At 38.5% G+C, this 19617-nt stretch overlaps 1 protein-coding gene across 5 annotated transcripts in view; it reads left to right on the plus strand.

Moving 5' to 3' along the window:
• The window catches only part of LOC103470055 (uncharacterized), a 41001-nt gene that overhangs the window by 12032 nt on the left and 9352 nt on the right, over positions 1 to 19617 (plus strand). For all 5 annotated transcript variants that reach the window (XM_008418191.3, XM_081610491.1, XM_008418200.3 and 2 more), the window contains 7 exons: positions 551 to 609; positions 684 to 800; positions 1916 to 2687; positions 6709 to 6882; positions 8905 to 9094; positions 10935 to 11008; positions 17999 to 18127. In XM_008418191.3, the coding sequence (XP_008416413.2) occupies positions 601 to 609; positions 684 to 800; positions 1916 to 2687; positions 6709 to 6882; positions 8905 to 9094; positions 10935 to 11008; positions 17999 to 18127 (1465 nt within the window). In that variant the 5' untranslated portion in view covers positions 551 to 600. The remainder of the gene's footprint in view (positions 1 to 550; positions 610 to 683; positions 801 to 1915; positions 2688 to 6708; positions 6883 to 8904; positions 9095 to 10934; positions 11009 to 17998; positions 18128 to 19617) is intronic.

A 19617-nucleotide genomic window follows, 5' to 3' on the forward strand; every position in this document is an offset into this window, starting at 1 on the left:
AATTAATTTAATAATTATTGACTTTCTCAGTCAAAGTGCTTGTATAAGGAAGATAAAAACACATCAGACAGATTAAAGTTAGACAGATTACATTTAAAAAGAAAAAAAAACGATAAAAAGTTCAAATTTTAAGAGTAGGCAACAGCAAACAAAAATGTTTTTAACCTTTTTATCCAGGTGAGGGCAGTTTTTTTTTTTCTTGCATATTGTGAAATAATTATTTGGTTTAAATTGCAGCATTAAGTTAAAACTCATAATTCATATTAGTGAACTTAAAAACAATGTCTAGACTACTTGTCTCTTGTTGTTAAATCAACTTCATGAACTTTAATTTCTGAATTTAAACCAACTTTCATTTTCAAGTTACACCAACTTCACATGTTTTACAGTGAACAAGCTGCTTCACCTTGCAGAAAGTCGGTTAGTTTTGTCTGATTTCGAGTGAATTACGACGTTTATTCTAATAAAACACGTGGTCAGGTTTTGTGTTTTTGCAGAGCGGAAACACGCAGCAGAGCTGTTCTTGCCTGAAATTTTGTTTTCGCTGCAGAAGTTGCCTGATCTGACGTGTCCACATCCTGACACCTTCCTGCCTCGGGCATGCCTCAGGTAAAGCCGCTCCGGCGCCGTCGCTGCGCTTGGCCGACATGTTCAGAGTTTCTCACCTGCTTCTCCGCTTGCAGCCGGGTATGAATGGGATGGAGCCTGCGTTTGGCGAGGCCTACGGGGGCCACAGGGGCCTGCTGAGCCCCTGTCCGCTGGCCATGTCGCCACAAGGGGGCAGGACTGAGTACGATCAGGTAGGAGACCAGGGTGGGGGATGGGAACTGATGGGAACTGATGGGAATTTAGTGATACTAATTCCATCATCGATATCACTTATCGATTCGTTTATTTCACAACTCTTTGAGTTGTGAAATAAACAATTTGATTAAGAAATCGCTCCATGATTTAAAAAATAAGAATCCCGCTGTCAAATGAACATTTTAAGCTAAGTTTTATCCACTGAACCCCATTGAAAATCTCCTGGTTTTTCCACCAAACATTGATTTCCGAACTCTTCCTGATTGAAACATTAGTATTGTTGTTTCTAAATGAACATGAATTTGTTTTCTTTGCATCATTTTAGGTCTGAAAGCTCTGCATCTTCTTCGTTATCTTGACTATTTCTCATTTTCTGCAAATAAAAACTAAATTTTTGCTGGTAACTTCAAAGACATGTTGTCAGAAGTTCATAGAATAAAAGAACAAAGTTCATTTCACTCAAACGAAAACCTATAAAGAGTAAAATCACAGAAACGGGTCATTTTTAGTGGTTTCTTGATGGTTTCCAGAGCTGCATGTTTGCTGCTTTCAACAAATTTAATTTCCAGTAACATTTTCTTAATTTAAGAATATTTTTCTTATAATATCTTATTTGTCTAAGTACTTGGTGTATTTTCAGTGGTTATAAGTGAAAATTCTTACTTGCTGCTTACACTTTTAAACAAGAAATAGGGGCTTGTTTTAAGCCAATAATTCCTTAATACTGATGAAAAGTGCCAGTTTCATTGGCAGATTATTTTACTTTCAACGAGACTTTTTTCCCATTTTATACGTGAAATAATCTGCAGTGGAACTAGAACGTCTTCATCAATATCAAGGAGTTACTGACTTAAAATAAGCTCTTATATTTTGATGAAAAGTAAATTTTGTCTTATTCCAAATGAAATAAGATATTTGCACTAGAAATTAGAGAGAAGTACTCTAGTTTCTACATTTTGAGCTTTTGCAGTTTCAGTTTTTGACCGAGCAACTTTTACTTGTAGTTGAGCAGCATTTGACCATCGGTATCAATACTTTCACTAAAGTACTCCAGTACTTTACTAAGTAGTACTTTGTCCATCTCACACATAAATGTCTTTCCCCGCTGTAGAGCGTGCTCCTGATGCTGGGCTCCCCGGCGTCGCCACGGAAACGGCCCTTCGAGCTGCTGAGCGACCTGGTGGATGACGGCGGTTTTGGCGAGGACCAGCATCCGGAGCGCTGGGACGTGTCGGCGCTGGACGAGATGGCCCGCTACACCAAGCTGGGCCTCGGAGTCGGCGGGGAGCTGCTGGCGTGCTCCGAGGACGCCATCTTGATGGGCCGCTGGGGGAGGAGCCGCGAGGAGGAGGAGGAGTGGAAGAAGAGGAGGGACGGCTGCGCGGCCCCTCCCGTAACCCAGGAAGTCCAGGTCACGGCGGCGGGGAAGGAGTCGCCGCGTGGCCCCGTTACCGTGGCAACACAGAGGGAGCTGTGCGCCGCCGGAATGGGGATGGGAGACGAACGCGACCAAGAGGTGTCGAGGGAGTGTACGGTGGAGGTGTATCAGGTGGCGCCCGAGGAAGAGGAGGGGCAGGAACAGGAGGCGGCGGCGGCGGCCGGGTCAGGGCTGGCGCTGGAGCACTGCAGCGAGGAACACAACTACTCTCTGAGCCAAGGAGGCGAGAAGGCGGCCAGGCCGGCGCTCAGCGCTCCGCCGGAGGAGGCGAAGGAGGCTGAGGTTCAGCAGGAGGTGCAGGGCAGCGAGGACAGCCAGGCGAACACAGAGCTGGAGGACGAGGAGGAGGAGGAGGAAGAGGACGAGGAAGAGGAGGAGGAGGAGGAAGGGGCGGAGGAAACGGCGGTGGAGGCTGAACTCTCGAGCTCCTCAGAAACTGAGTGTGGTGAGTTTTGGCTTCACGTGGCAAAGTCAAGTCAAGTTTATTTATTTGCACAGCACATTTCAAAGTGTTTTACTTCATAAAAACATAATAAATTATGAAATAAGCAATAAAAACTACAAGTTTTGAAATCAAACAATCTTACTAAGTAAATTAAGAGCCTATTTTAGTCGATCTTTTGTGAATCTTGTTTTAAAAGTTCTGGTTCCACTGGCAGATTGTTTCACTTACGGGAAAAATGTCATGTTATAAGTGAAATAATCTGCCAGCGAAACCAGAACTTTGTATCAATATTAAGGAATTAATTACTTAAAGCAAGCCCCTATTTCTTACTAAAAAGTTACTTGTAAGTCAGTTTTGTCTAATTTCAAGTTTAATAAGATATTTGCAATAGAAACTGGACCAAAATTCTTAGTAAGATTTTGTGTTTTTGCAGTGACATTGTTGCTCATTTTTGTCCCACTACAAAAGTGCAAATAATGTGAAATCCTGGTTGGACCAGAGGTTTCATTATCGGGAATAAACCTGAAAAAGGCCTGACCATATGGACATGTAATCCAGAGCAATGACGTCAGTAAGATTTTGTGTTTTTGCAGCGTAGACTTTGTTTTCCAGAATGTGAACCCAGTTTCAGACTGTGATATCTGCAGTTGGTGGATTTGAGCCACACACTAATCTTTGTGACTTGCTAATTGTTCTGGTACCAATAAACCAGAACCTGAACGTGCAACAAGAGCAGACCTGCACAATGTTCCACATCTGAAAACCAGCATCAACATGATAAAGAGGGAGATCCTACAACCAAACAGTTTTTACAGTAGCTTCTGTTTCACCGGAAATAAACACGGGTTCTAATATTTTCAAAATAAATCTAAACTTCTTGTATTTAGCAAATATAAATAATTATAGTAATGGTAACTGGTCTGAAACAGGAAATATTTAATCTGGTTTAATGTGAAAACAGTGATTTAAAAAAAAGAGATGTTTTTTAATATAGTGCATAAATGTCTAATTTCATCTGGGTCTATACCAAATGATAAATAAATAAATTATATAATAATAAATAAATTACCAGGGAGCCGCACTGGTTTGGTTCATTTTAAATATCAGGAGATTTACTGTAAATATACCTGTGTGAAATTTAACCTAAAAACATCAGGTAGATAATTAACTTGCTAACTAAGAGCATGCATTCATTAGGATTCATTAGTTGACCTGAAGTGTTTTCTGAAGAAATGCTTTGCTTAGCAGCTAGCGGTGGGCGGCATGGACATAAAGTTTTAGCATATTTTCTACAAATACCATGATATTCCTGCAATTTGTATCACTAACCTGCAAATAGTAAGTGCTTTCAATTATTTTTGACATTTAAAAAAAATATTTATTGATAGTTTCATTGAAAAAATATGAAATATGCAGAGTTTCCCACAGAAAACTACTGTAGCTAAACCCGATGGTTTATGCTAGCTTATATTAGCTTCTGGCAGATAGCAGCTTCAGGAGACAGACCACTGCTGCAGATTTGAAATTTAAATTGAACAAATTAAATGCCACATATCGTCCTGATATGCTACATTACATATATATGTTATATTTGTATGTAATACACAGTGTTTCCCACAGAAAACTAGCTAAGCCTGGTGGTAGGGCTTAGCTAGTTTATGCTAACATATATTAGCTGCTGGTGACAGACCACAGCTGCAGATTTTAACTGTATAATGAAGAGATTATATATATATATATATATATATATATATATATATATATATATATATATATATATATACATATTACATACAAATATAACATTTATATGTAATGTAGCATATCAGGACGATATGTGGTATTTAATTTGTTCAATTTAAATTTCAAATCTGCAGCAGTGGTCTGTCTCCTGAAGCTGCTAGCTGCCAGAAGCTAATATAAGCTAGCATAAACCATCGGGTTTAGCTACAGTAGTCACACACACACACACACACACACACACACACACATATATATATATATATATATATGTGTGTGTGTGTGTAGATCTTCAGAGTAGATTTTGTTTTATTTTTCCAGTCTCCTTCCGATTATCATCCCTTCTCCCATAAATAAACAAATCTTAGGCCTCCTACTGCAAGGTAACAAAGGGATGCATCTCGATCCCAAACCCCAGCTGGAGTCATATTTCTCCCTTTTTCTTCTCCACAGAGTTGGTGTCTATTTACCCAGATAATCTTGTCATAACAATTTCTGACGTGGCAAACCAAAGGCCTCTGCAATGGGTGGAAATGTGTTGAGTTTGTGAATTTAGGAGGTTGAGGGAAAACGGCAGAATATGTCTGTGTGGGATGGAAAGATTGAGCTGAGGGGAGAATGTGAACATGTAGACAATGGTGTTATCTGCAGACTGGACCAGATGACATTATGTTACATAAGCTGTGTGTGTGCGTGTGTGTGTGTGTGTGTGTGTGTGTGTGTGTGTGTGTGTGTGTGTGTGTGTGTGTGTGTGTGTGTGTGTGTGTGTTTATCTGGAAGCACTTGGCTAATGGAAAAACGCTCGGACTTGGTGTTTTGTTTGTACACATCAGATTTGCTCTCACTAGAACATCTTCATCAGAGCCGGATTTTATTGGGATGTGGAGAAGTGTCTCTTTTTGTTGTCCCAGTGGCGGATTTGTTTTATTTATGAAGCCATTATTTGTGGCTTTGGACGCCTGAGGCTAATCTACAGTGATGTCTGTCCATGAAACAGTATACGTGCCTTCTGCTGGTGCTAGCTTTTCATTTGGACATGAAGCCTGTGTTGGTGGATTAAGGCTCCCAGCATGATTTCATACAGGCGGGAATATAAACTTAAAAACCTGTCAGTTATGATTAGGGCTCAGATTTTTTAGGTTGTTCTTCTAATAATTGTCTTATATATGGCTGTCAATGTTTTCCACTTCTATGGAGAGTGTGACATTTACTAATAATAGAAAAGCTCGGGGGTCGGATTCAGCATCGGGATGGTTTCATCACCGTTTCTCTGATCACTCAAAAAAATCAACCACTGACTTAAGATATTTTGTTTCTTTTCAGCAGGTCGTTAGTTGAAAGCAAAACACACTGTAAAACATTTGAAGGTGGTTTAACTTGGAGATGAAAGTCCACCTGCTGCCATGAAAATGCAAGAAAATTGTTTTGTTTTTGACTCAGAAATTAAAGTTCCTGAAGTTGATTTAACAACAAGAGACAAGTTGTCTAAACATTGGTTTTTAAGTTCATTAATCTTGAATTGTGAGTTTTAACTTAAAGCTGCAATTTAAACCAAATAATTATTTCACAATGTGCAGTCCTCACCTGGTTAAAGAGCCACATTTCTCTGATATTTTGATTTCAAGTTAAAATAGCTACTTATTTTACTGCAGAATAATTGAAATTCTGCTGATTCTTGACAAGATTAGATATTTTGTTCTGGTTATTATTTGTTCTCTCTTTTTAAATTTGAGCTAATAATTCAACTTGAGGCTAATGCCTAAGGATAGATTAACTTCTTACCTGATGCAAACATTTAGCAACACTTAATTTATGGACTGTCTGTAATATTATAACACTATGCACACATGCTACAGAAATTACTGAAGTACATTCCTCTGGTGGCTGTAATTCATTGGTAGTCATCAGAGGCAGGTAGAGTACACAAAAACTGTACTCGAGTGAGAGTAGTACTACTTCAACGTACATTTTAAAGTAAAAAGTAGTCGTCCAAGAAATTACTCAAGTAAGAGTAAAAAAGAATTGGCTGCATAAGTTGATATGAAATGTTGAGAACTGATAACTTTCCTTTTTCTACACATTGCTCATATGAGTAAACCTTACATCGTTTCCCTCAGTAACAACTTACACACTGAAGAAGGTGGTTACTTGATTTCACTCAGGAATAGACAGAATCTTTGAATTCAAGAAGCAGCCAGAAGACCTCAAAGTAAATTAGGATAAAACTAAAGTCCACCGTCTTTGTACTAATTCTGCCTCCTGTTTTTGCCTGTTTCTCCAGAGGTGGAACCTGAGCCAGCCAGGCCGCCAGGCGAGCGTCCGGCTAAGCGTCGCTGTTTCTGGGAGTACAGACGCTCCCGGGAGTCGGCCACGAAGAAGAAGCTGGGCGGCAACGTCCACTGGTCTCTGTCCTGGAGCTCCAGCACGCTGCCCAGCACGCTGTACCGCCGTGAGGGTGAGCAACATTTAGGAGAAGGAACAAAAAGGATACAACAGTGGCGACCCCAAGAGGGGGCCACGAGGGGGCCAAGGCCCCCTCATGAAAAATGTTGACCAGATCCCGGGATTCATTTAGTCATCGTCCTAAAGGAATGACTTATACATTTTGCCTAAATCATCTCTAGGCAAAAGAAAATAAAGGGGGTGATTTTTTTTTTTTACCCTGCCAAATTCACTTTTTTCAAAGAAAAATTACTTAGTGACTCCAGCTATTATTTTGGTATTTTAGGAAAGTGACAATTTTTAGGTCATAGAAATTAATACAAGTTCAATCAAGACAAAAATGTAAAACCCAATAAATAAATAAATAAATGTATAAAATTAAATATTATATATTTGTATATTTATAATAAATAAATAAATGTATAAAATTATACATAATTATATATTATCATTATTATATATTCAAAATATAATTTTATAAATAAAAATACAAATATTATTTATTTATTTATTTGTTTATGTCTATTTTCATAGAGGTGCCCACCTCTAAAATCTTTCTATGAGCACCACTGGGATTTTGTGTGTCAAACTGGGAGCCAGTTATGAATTGTGATGAAGTAACTGGTTAATCAGTTGGTAATTGCAGACGTAATTACTGAGGTGAAACCAGAACTGTGAGTTTAAGCTCCACTAAAGGAAAGCAGCAAGAGTCTTTACACTGACAGCTGTAATCGCCCCGGTTCCTCCTTCTCACATTCAGCCTGTGTCCTACATGCAACTTTTATGTCAAGCTTTGAATATTTTAGTACTCACTGATAAGTGAGTCTTACATCAGACCCAACTGTTGCAGAGCATTAGCTTAGCAGTCCGTGATCTCAAGCACAAGGCAGTGTGATACAGGCCATTAATCTAATTTAGGTCACTGAAGTCACAGCCTACTAACGGCTGAAGTTCAGGGATGTTTTCACAGCTACCATCAGGGCCGGATTTAGAAAAATAAGGGCCCCTGGGCTGGAGCCAGTTTTGGTTCCCAATCTCAGAACAAAAAATAAAAAATATCTTTAACTCAGGCAAAATGCAGAACATTAACAGGTAAACCTACATATCTGCAGATATGATTTTATGGATAGTTGGTTAAAAATGTCTGGCAAATGGCACCATGTTGGTCACAAAACCCTAATATTCAAATATTTGAGTGTAGTTTAAATTAATGAAAATCGAAAAATATTTTTTAGAAAACACCACCTGCCAAAGGAGCTCATTACTTTACTGTAAAGAGTATTGTTTTGTAAAATTCACATTTTGCACGTTTTTACACGTCCATTTGGATCTCTACTGCTTCTAAAAACTGACCAAGCACTTAAAAAAAACAGCCAGTTTTTGACAATACGTTCATATTTTTTGGTGTTGGGGAAATGAGCAGTTTAAAAAACAAATGACTGTTGAGTCATAATCGACAAGCACTTTGCCGTCACCTAGCAACCCCAGTGGAGCTCCATTACGTTTGGTCAGCTGGTTTTACCGCTGTACGTGGTGTACAATGGCTGCTGGAAAAGACAAGTGTTTTGTTGTTGACTTGTACTTGCTGCATTTTTGTTGACTGTGCAGGAGGCCCACTTCTGCTTTTCAAAGATGTACAGATTGCAGCCATTTTAATGTGCGAGTTGGGTTGAGTGGCAAGCAGCAGCTTATTTGCATTTAAAGTGATAGGACACCCCAGAACATCTCAGAATAGACGGAATGGAGAGTTAAAACCTCATTATCTAAGAATGATTTTGTGCAAAAAATGTAATGAACATGCTTTGTAAAGCCCATAGACCTATACCAGCTCAAGGAAACCAAAACAACCATGTAATTTCTTTGCAAACTGCTAACAGCAATTGACCTAATATTAGTATTTCTATATATTTTAAATTTGTGCGCCCAATTCTTTTAAACATCAGAGGATGTGTGTTGTATCATCATTTCATCAGGAAGAAAGATTCTGATGCTTTAACAATCGGGCCACGAGTTGATTCCAATGTTCCTTGTTCAGGCAAGAAAGGGCGCCGCAAAGCGCGAAAGACGGACGCCAGCGACCTGACGCCCAACCCTCAGAAGCTGCACAACATCGGGGAGCAGCTGCAGAAGCTCAACGCCGCCATCAAGGGCATGGGCCCAGTCAACGACCTGCCCGCCGTGGCTCGAGCGCGATCCCGCAAGGAGAAGAACAAGCTGGCGTCCAGGTGAGACGATCCTCACTGTGACGTCGTCTGTGGGGTTCGGGGGGTTTCCATCTGATGTAATTTTTAAATATTAAATGGTTGATAATTTCATCAGTTACTCAGCAGGTGAGTCGACTTTTTACCAAATACTTTAATACTCTTACTTGAGTAACTTCCACGTTTTACTTTTACCTTTGTAAAAATATACTGAAGTAGTGCTACTCTTACTTGAGTACAAATATATTTACTTAAGTAAAGTAAAAAGTTGAAATTACTCAAGTAAGAGTCAAAAAGTATTTGGTACAAAGTCTATTCAGGTACTGAGTAACTTTTACTGTGGATAAAAGTGCAAACCCCGCGTTCAGGTTTGTTAAGGCAGCTTTTCTTCTGTTCAAAGTTACTTAAGATTGAGCTTTTCCAACAGAATTGGAAAAGATGTCACTCATATTTCTTCTGAAGCCTAAATATGTTGAGATTTAAGTAAGTCAAATGTTGATATCATCATGAAAAACGTCGGGGGAAGAAGAAACGATGGAGAGATGAAGCATGAAAGGAAATAAACCAGGCCGGAGTTACAGACAAGAAGAGACAGCCGGGTCATGGGAAGTTCATTTCTGCAGTAAGGGAGGGGCAAAATTCAGAATTTGGGTCGGTAATAATGTAGAGCATAGAGATTTCAGGCTCATCTTTTACTCTCACACAAAAACCTGCATTAAGACATAGTGCTTTTGTTGAAAACTTGCTTCTCTTTTCTTTTAACATGTCAGCGGGTTCATGTTTTATGTGAACATGCAGGTATTTCATGTGAGAAGAATCTTGTCTTTTTGTGAATTCGTATTGTGGCTGTCTGATCTGAGGTCAAAGGTCAGCAGCATAATCCTGACCGCTTGCAGACCGCTTGCAGTCCTTCCCTCTGGTGCTCAGTTACACCAAAGTAAAGCTGTTTCCTACTGTATCAGGGAAATATTAACAGTAACCTTTAGTATGTTCACCCCTTTTACTGGCCAAATTGTGTATTGTCATTGCTTAAAACAGGGGTTCTCAAAGTTGGGGTCGGGGCCTCCCTTAGGGCCGCGAGTATTCAACTTTGGGGTCCTCTTCAGAAATGAACCAAAAATGACAAGAACAAAGCAAATGCATTTGAGTAAAGTTGCAAAATGTGGAAAGCAGGACTTGAAAATAACCTGAACAGCAACATCTGGGCTGTTGATGCTGATTGTGTTGTGATTGCTCCACTTTTTAACTCACTATTCGCTCATATCCTCAACCACGTGTCACAGTTGTGATCGTTTCACATTTCTGTTTTGTCGCCTCAGCTAAGACCCGCCTCCTGGCTCTGATTGGTTGTTTCTAGTTGGCACTGGGAGAGGCGGAGGATCGCAATCATTCCACAGATCATCTGTATCGTACCGACATAGTGACAGTTTCAACAAATATGTAAAAATTTAATTTAGTTTCTATTGTTAGATTTGTTTGTATAAACTTCCTCCCTGTAAACACAGAAGTATAAATATTAAATCTCCAGGAATCCTGAGCTATTATCAGCAGTTCTGATCTGCAAGTTGATTTAACTGAGTCATGGCTGCAAGACGGCAGGAAGCGCTCTGCTTTCTGAGGAGGCTGATCCCCACGAGGCTGCTCAATCTGTTTGTTTTAGTCTCGTCTTCAAACGCTCTGATGTCCCCTCCCGAGGACGGCGAGTCAGGAGAACAAGGCAGGGTTAAGGAACACCTCTTTGTTTAGTTTGCTTCTCCTGCTAAATCCCACCAGCTGCTCGGTAATGGGATCATGCGATGAAAGGAAAGCCTGTAGCGGAGTTAGCGGTTCCAGTGGATGACGGTCTTATTTCCCTGGGTTTCAGGGCCTGCCGGCTGAAGAAGAAGGCCCAGCATGAAGCCAACAAGATCAAGCTGTGGGGGCTCAACCAGGAGTACGGTGAGCAAAGTGGCCACTTTAATGCTCATGTTTTCTGCTGAGCCTGTTAAACGTCTTGAAAATCTATATTTGTGTTAAAAATAGTAGTGAGTAAAGCTTAAAACATAAACCCAGTGGAAACACTGCAGCCTCTGATCTAAATAAAACACGAAGGAAACTTTATCCTATTGATTCGTCCTCTGCAGAAAGTATATGGTAGGCTGTTGGGGTTTTTTTTATTTAAAGTGCATATTTCTAAAAAAAATGCAACCTTTAGGGCTTTAGTCAAACTCATTTTCATTTTCGGTCATATCTTTCAGTATATTTTAAGTTCTGATATGGTTGAAAATAGGATTTTTCTCATGTCTTTTCATAATGTTTGTAAGTTATTGAACCAGTTGGTTTAAATTTTATGTTTAATTCAACTTCCTTTGTGTCTTAAGAAATACCTTTATGTTTTTTAGGAATGTTTGTGAAGGATTTGCATAATAACGCTGATGTGAACCCCAGGAAAAATACTACAGTAGACTAATGGATCCTTAAATACACAAATACATTAATCAAGATCATGAGTTTCCTCACAGGGCCGGTCGGTTAGACTGGGGGGAAAAACTGTGCAAAGTTTTTTATTTTATTTATCTTTTTCTGGTTTGCTGCCATGATTCTAACACACATCTGATCTTAGAGCTTATGTTGCATTTAAAGGCGGCTTGGAAAACCACATTATGGGATGTTAACAGTGGATTAAACTGTTGTAATGGCTGAAAAGGGAGCAGGAGGCAGAGGGAACAGAAACAGGAAGTACTGGAGTTCCTACTGCAGCAAACTGAGATAAGAACAATAGGTTAACTTTATTAATTTAGTTAAACCTCTCAAGAGTTTAACAAACTAGAGTTTTTAGGTTAGCACTTAAAAAACTGAAAGGAGAAAAAGACAGGAGTGGGAACTATTTCCCAGAATGCTTAGCGGCATGTTTCTGTATCCTGAGATAGAAGTGCGTTACATTGATCTGACTCTGGTGTTTTATTAAGGAAAATGTTTATTTTAAAGCTTGAGGATAAAGTCCTGATCACACTGAATGTTTCTGAGCTGAATTCATTGTGAAGTTTAATAAAATTCATTATCAGGTCAGAAATTTTGTTCATGCAGTTTGAAACAAGAATTTAAATTATCCTAAAGTAAAACAAGTAGATATTTTAACTCAATACTGAGAGTAAAACAACAGAGAAAAGTGACTCTTTAATTTGTTTCTTACATATTATGAAATAAATATTTAGTTTAAATTGCAGCTTTAAGTTAAAACTCACAATTCAAGATTAACGAACTTAAAAAACAACATTTAAACAACTTGTCTCTTGTTGTTAAATCAACTCCATGAACTTAAATTTCTGAGTTAAAACCAAAACAATTTTCTTGTCGACTTAAATTGCAGCAGGTGGCTTTTGTTTTCAAGTTAAACCACCTTCACATGTTTTACAGTGTATAGTCTTAGATTGCATAGAGCAGCCTATTTATTCATAGGCAGAACAAACAAACAGGAAAATTAAATTCCTTCATCAGTTATTGATTCTGTGACGCTGAATCAGCAGCTTTCTGTCGGATCGGCTGGTTCTGTTATTGCAGATTGTAAATAATTCACCACAACCGCGGAGTGATTGGTCAACAACGCTGAACTATTTTGAGCACAACTGTGAAATTCGAAGCAAGACTTCAACCTTCCTCTAAATATGGACTCTTAGCTTTTTAAAGCCTCCTGAGTGCATACCCATAATCCTTCACTCTGTGTGTGGCTACAGTAATGCAGACGGTGGCACACAGACGTCTCCACAAAGCCTAATAGCTTTTATCCAGGCTGATCCTCTGACATGCAGCAGATGATGAGCGGTAGCTCGGCTAACATATGCGAAGAATCCGTCGCTGTAGTAATGAAATAAAAGGCGCAGAGACGCCATCTGCTTTGAAAACGCCCCGTTTAGGAAATCCACCCAGAGCAGAAAGCTGATAGTAACAGGGCCACTCCGGAGCATGTAAACACACAGAGTGAGGAAAAACCTGAGAAGTGTGACTTCACCTCCTTCCTGCTAATCAACACCTCTCCTCTGCCAAGTTTCCCGCCCAAGTCCTCCTCTTCCTCCTCTTCGTCCTCCTCCTCGTTTAGTTGAGCCTTTTTTTTTTTTATTTCTTTTTACAGCCTAGCCACGTTCTGACTTCCTTAGGTTTCCTCTTCCTCTAATTTTTCAGCATTCCTCTCATTCCTGATCTTTGTCCAGCGTTTCTTTGCTTCAGTTTTGGCTTCATGAAATAGTTTGTATTTTTGGTAAAAGGCCTAAACAAACACAGCTAAACCTCACGTGGTACTTTGCTTCCTTTTTCCTCTCCGCCATCGTTTCAGAAGTGAGGGGGACAGAAAAACCTGGAAAAACAAGAATCTTCAGACAATAAAACGTTTTTTGAGGACGTGAATATGGTTGCGGTTTTCGAAATGGGCAGTTGAACTGGAAAATAAAATATATCTTATCAGTCAGCTGTCCCCAGAACAAGTTTGCTGCTACTTGTGTGCATGTGTAATGGAGTAAGTTTCCCTCAGTTGATTTTGAGTACATAGAGACAACATTACCTGCTTTCTGCTAAAAAAAATCAGATAAAAAGATTAAATAAAACCCCGTTGGACCTGCATTTTAATTGGTTTACAGTTTGACAAAAGGAAGAGCTTGCAGAAACCACAACTGTGTCTGCATTTGTATTTCAAACAAATAGACACAATTTATGCATTGTGATTAATTTAATTTTTAAATTTATGCGTGAAATATTCTGCCGGTGGAAAACTAGCAATTTTTAAATCAATTTTAAGTCATTATTGAGTTAAAACAATCTTACTAAACGGTACTTGTGATTTAGTTTTGCCTTATTTTAAGTGTACCAAGATATTTGCTCTAGAAACTAAGCCAAAAATGCTTGGTAATGTTTCAGCAGTGCATTATCTATACCTGCATATTCAAGGATTCAAGGATTTTTTTTTTATTGGCATATCACACTGCAAAAGGTCCTCTTTCAAAAACAAGAAAGAGGACCTTTATTTTCTTAAAATAAGAAAATAAATTGTAACAGCAACAGCTTATAGTAAGAAAAATATCTTATCAAAAAAAAAAATACAAGAAAAAAATCAACTTAATTTAAGATATTTTATCTTAAGATTTCAGTTTTTGCAGTGCAACTTTGTTTGTGGCACAAAATTCAAACACAGGTCCAATATTAAGAAATCTACCACACAAATAAAAAATAAAAATAAATAAAGTAATTTATGTGATATGTAGATATGTACATTACAAACTGTGTGTAAATAATTCATGAGATGAAGCTGAAGTCTGAAGGGAAGAAACCGTTTCTCAGGCCGCTGGTCTCCCTCTGGATGCTCCTCTTCTGCACTCTGGACACCAAAAGACATCAGAAACTTACAAATTCACTGCCTGATTCCGTGTCATAAATACTTAAACTTTCCACCAAAGACAAGCAGGTTACAGAAATTTTATCCCATCCGTGTGGAAAAAGCGCAGCCTGGCAGAAGATGTTTACTCGGGTCAGGTGACCTGACAGAAGGCGAAGTCAGAATCGCAGGCGGCGCTTATGTTTCGCCCCGTCAGCGGCAGAGTTAAACCACGGCCTGCGGTTTTGTAGATGCACAGAAAAGCAGCTGATGCAGAGAAACTGTGCGTGAGTGAAAGCCGAACCTTTGTTGTGCAGACGGGGAGACACTCAGCTGACTAATTAGAGAGAATCCAGTTTGGTGCTGGAGGCTCTTCCCGCCCTGCAGGGGGATTAGATGCAGTTTCTGAATGTGATTTGTGGAGCAGCCAGATGTCAGCAGCTGCACTGCTGCGCTCCTGTTACGTCTTTCTTCCTGCAGTGCAGACATATGTCAGCATCTTCCTGCACCGCGTCGTTCCTCTACAGCACATGCGTCAAACTCAAGGCCCATGGGCCAAATCCGGCCCGCCGTAGCTTTCTATGTGGCCCTCCAGATTCTAGACTAAACACTCTAAGTGTGCTTAAATATTATGTAATCAATCAAATCAATGCAGTTTTTATCTGTTTACTGCAAATTATATCAATCAGTCCCTCCAGTTTCTTGAGAATTATAGTGGAAATTCACACAAAATCAACAAATCCCCGCACTAATACATAATTTGGAGTTTACTGCAGATTATGTATGCCTCGGTCTTAATAGGTGTCAGATTATAGTCCATAATCTACACAGCGAGTAACAAAAAGTTGAATTTATTGTTATAAATAAGCGCAAATATTTCCAAATTAGGGGCTGCACAGTGGCGCAGTTGGTAGAGCTGTTGCCTTGCAGCAAGAAGGTTCTGAGTTCAATTCCCGGCCTGGGGTCTTTCTGCATGGAGTTTCCATGTTCTCCCTGTGCATGCGTGGGTTTTCTCCAGGTACTCCGGTTTCCTCCCACAGTCCAAAAACATGACTGTCAGGTTAATTGGTCTGTCTAAATTGCCCCTAGGTGTGAGTGTGTGTGTGCATGGTTGTGTGTCCTGTGTGTCTCTGTGTTGCCCTGCGACAGACTGGCGACCTGTCCAGGGTGACCCCGCCTCTCGCCCGAAACGTTAGCTGGAGATGGGCACCAGCAACCCTCCCGACCCCACTGAGGCAAAAAGGGTGCAAGAAAATGGATGGATGGATGGATTTCCAAATTAGTACCACAAACACTTTGATTTTTATTACAAAAATCACAAAAAGAATCACGAAATCCTGGAAAAGATGCTCAATAATATTTAATTTTAAGAATTCATTGATGTTTTAATAGTTTGTGAACAGGTTTTATCAATACATTCTGGCACAACCGGCCCTTTAAGAGCATTCACGATCTTGATTTGGCCCAAAGCAAAAATGAGTTCCACACCCTTGATCTACATTTATTCAAGATTCATGATTTATTTTAATTCAATGGAGAAAAAGATTATGTTCCCAGTAAAAACACAAAATATTCCAAAGTTTTTCTGTCTTGTTTCTACAGCAAATATCTTACTGCACTTTAAATAAGACTTGTTTTAAGTCAATGATTCTTTAATATTGTTACAAAAAAAATTTCACTCCCATATTTTTCACTTACAATGCAGGGAAAAATGTTTTGTTATAAGTGAAATGACCTGACAGTAAAACTAGCAATTGTTTACATTTTTAAAGATTTATTTACTTAAAACAAACTCCTAAAAGTTGCTTGTTTAGTTTGCCTCATTTCAATGGTACTGAGATATTTCCACTAGAAACTAGACAAAAATACTTGGTCAGATTTTGTGTTTCTGTTGCTCAAGCTCATAAAAACATTTTTAAAAAATGACGGTGTAGTTTAAAAAAATAGACGTGTTTGACAAATAAATACTCATATTAATGCATAATAAAAAACACATAAAACAGGCAATTTTTGCAGAAGAGACATTTTGATTGCACTGAAAATTTTACTCTTTTATTTTATACAGGTCATCTCATTTGATATAAAAACAAAATCACAGAAACAGTACAAGTAATTAAGATTGATTAAATTTAAATAAACTAATAAGAGGTAAAAATAGGGTCAAGTTTTATAAGAAAATTTCTCTTTTTCTGTCTGAAGTATTAAAAATGTTTTTGACAGTTTTGAAGAATGTGATAATTTTTACAAAAAATACCTTCAGTCTGTTGGACAGAGAAACCAAAGGTCACAGAAAGGATTGAAGACAGAAAATGAGTCATTAAATAACGTTACAAATTGTTTCTGTGGCTGCAAACGGGTTGCAGTTTCGACATGCAAGAAGAAGAAATTGACCTTTATCCGAGATTTCCAGGAATCCGCCAGCATTTCCCAATCCAGGATCTTCCACAACAGACCAACAGAATAAATTACAGGAAATCTTCTGCTGTAATCTGCTCTGGTATCTGCTGAAGTCAGATGCAGGTCATTCTGCCCCCCATCAGTTTCACAAAACGACCCGAACGTTGGTCATAGAAAGGTCCTGTTTTATTTCAAATAACTGCCGTCAGCTTTTTATGCTTTTTCCATGCGAGACGGGAGTTTCTGCAGGTTTCTTGTTGAGCTTAAAGTGGAGAAGAGTTTAGATTGCTGCTTAACTTTAGAAAAGCTTTCGATCTGCTGATCATTGTCTTTGTGCCCTGGATAATTAATTCATAAAGATTTCCGGCTTCATGTGATTGTTTGTGTCGTAGAAAGTTTCTGTCAAGAGTTTTTCCGCGCCTGATAGTCCGGTAGACTCGGTTCAACTGGTGATAAAAGTTGCAACATTTGTTACATTTTCAGCTGGAGTGGTTCGCTTTCACACTGCACCGTGTCAAACGATTCAAACTAATTCACCTAGTTCACCTCCACGCCAGTGAACAAAACGGCACAAAAACCTCAGAAGAAGCAAAACTTCCTTTTTCACAGAAGAAACATAAATGAAATGCCGTCAAATTTTAGCAGTTGCAGGTTTTCTCTTCTGGCTTTGGTAAAAAAATCATGAGCCATTTCTCCTGTTAGCGCTAGACTCTTATGTTTGTTTTGGTTGTATTTACCCAGAATGCCCTGCGCTACAGTCCGTTTCCTGCTTCTGGAGCAAGCTACTTGGTATTCACATATGCATTCAAACAGCGCCAGGGTTCACTTGAACCAAACCGGGACCAAAGTTTTTATCACTGACAAAAGAGAAGCCCTACTGACCGCATCTTGTGAAGAAGGAGGTTTTGCTCGTGTCTTCTTCTGGGGTTTTTGTGTCGTTTCCTTCAGTAGTTCCAAGTGTAGCGCCACCTCCAGGTGAGGAGGTGAACAGGTTCTTCACTTGGTTTGGATTGTTTGACACCTTGCAGTGCGTAAGCGAACTGCACCACCTGAAAATGTAACAAATGTTGCAGTTTTGCTCTCTAACCGAACCGACGCCACCAGACTCTCAGGAGCGAAACCACCCTGAGAACCTCGTCTTCAGAATTTGACCTTTGCTCACCTTTGGATCTCGATATTCCATGTTTCAGAAAACCTGTTGGGAGCCCTGCTGCGGATCAAGGAGGTGATCCGACGGCGGGTGGAAAGCAGTGAGGAGGAAGACGGAGACGAACGTGGAATGACCCAACGTCTCGAAGACATTCTGAAAGAGTCCAGCGGTGAGATGCTGGAATGTTCCCAGATTCATCATCTTAGGTTGTTGTTGCAATTAACAGTCAAAATCTGGCACATTCTGCAGATTTGGCATTTTAGAAATATGTTAAAAGATTAAAATAAACAAATAATTCAATTCTTTTTTAGATAAGAAAATAAGTATTTTATTTCCTAAAATGCGATAACTTATTATTCCTTTAGTATTTTCATTTGTAGCAAAGATTTTATCTAACATCGTTTGGAAAGTTCACCCATTTCTGCGCAACATAAAATAAATACAGTGTCGCGCTGATCTGGGGATTATTATCTTCACAGAGTTTGAATCAGGTGAAGCTATATTTATGCCACTTGAGGAGCACAAGGTTTTTTAATGCAAAATGTTGTTTTTTTGTTGTTTGTTTTTTACAGTTTTGGCTTAATTACAGCTTTTGGGTTCACCAAATGACCCATACTTAGAGTTTATATCTGTCAGTTAAGGATTAACGATCACTAAATTATCTGATGATTATTTAATTAATCAATTGATCAGGATTAATCTGTTTTTATTTAAATGCGAAATGCAAAGTTTTTGGTCTGAGGCCGTTGTTCTTTCAGCAAATGACCTTTTTAGATTTTATATGTTTTAGTTAACGATTTATCAATTACTAAGTTAGTTGATGATTATTTCATTAGTTTATTAATCTGATTAATCATTTAAGACTATGTTTTGTAATTTTCTGGCCTAAGTAGATTCCGACAGTTATTTCACCAGTAAATGGACTTTTGTAGATTTATTAATGATTAATCAATTAAATTGGTTGATGATTATTTTGTTAATCAACTCATCAAATTTAATTGCTTCAAGTTCTTTTATTACTTTTAAATGCAAAATGTGATTTTTTTTTTGGCTTACAGCTTTGAGTGTTATTCTTTCAGCAAATGCCTTTTATCAGTTAATGATTAATCAATTACTAAATTAGTTGATGATTACTTCATTAATCAATCGTTTCAGACCTAGTCTTTTTGTTTTAAATGCAAAATGTAATTTTTTGGTTTAACTTCTGCTCTGCTGTTCTTTCAGCAAAAGGCCTTTTTTTAAAGTTTATATACGTCAGTTGATGATTATTTTGTTAATCGATTTATCACAATTAATTGTTTCCACCCTAGTTTTTTTTTCACTTTTAAATGCAGAATGTAATTTTTGTTGGTTTTACTGCATGTTGTTCTTTCAGCCAATGGCATTATTTTGAGTTCATATTCGTCAGTTAAGAATTAATTGATTAATACATTAGCTGACAATTACTTCATTAATTGATTCATCACGATTAATCCGATTAATCGTTTTGGCAGCCGCAGTTTTTTTTTCTTTTCTTTTAAATGTAACATGGTCATTTTTTACTTAATTAGAGTTCTAGGAGTGTTGTCTTTTAGCAAAAGGCCTTTTTTAGAGTTTACTAATGATTAACTGATTCCTAAATTACTTGACCATTATTTCAATAATCGATTAATCAGATTA

The sequence above is a fragment of the Poecilia reticulata genome, chromosome 1, assembly GCF_904066995.2.
Source record: "Poecilia reticulata chromosome 1, P_reticulata-male-v2, whole genome shotgun sequence".
Lineage (NCBI taxonomy): Eukaryota > Metazoa > Chordata > Actinopteri > Cyprinodontiformes > Poeciliidae > Poecilia > Poecilia reticulata.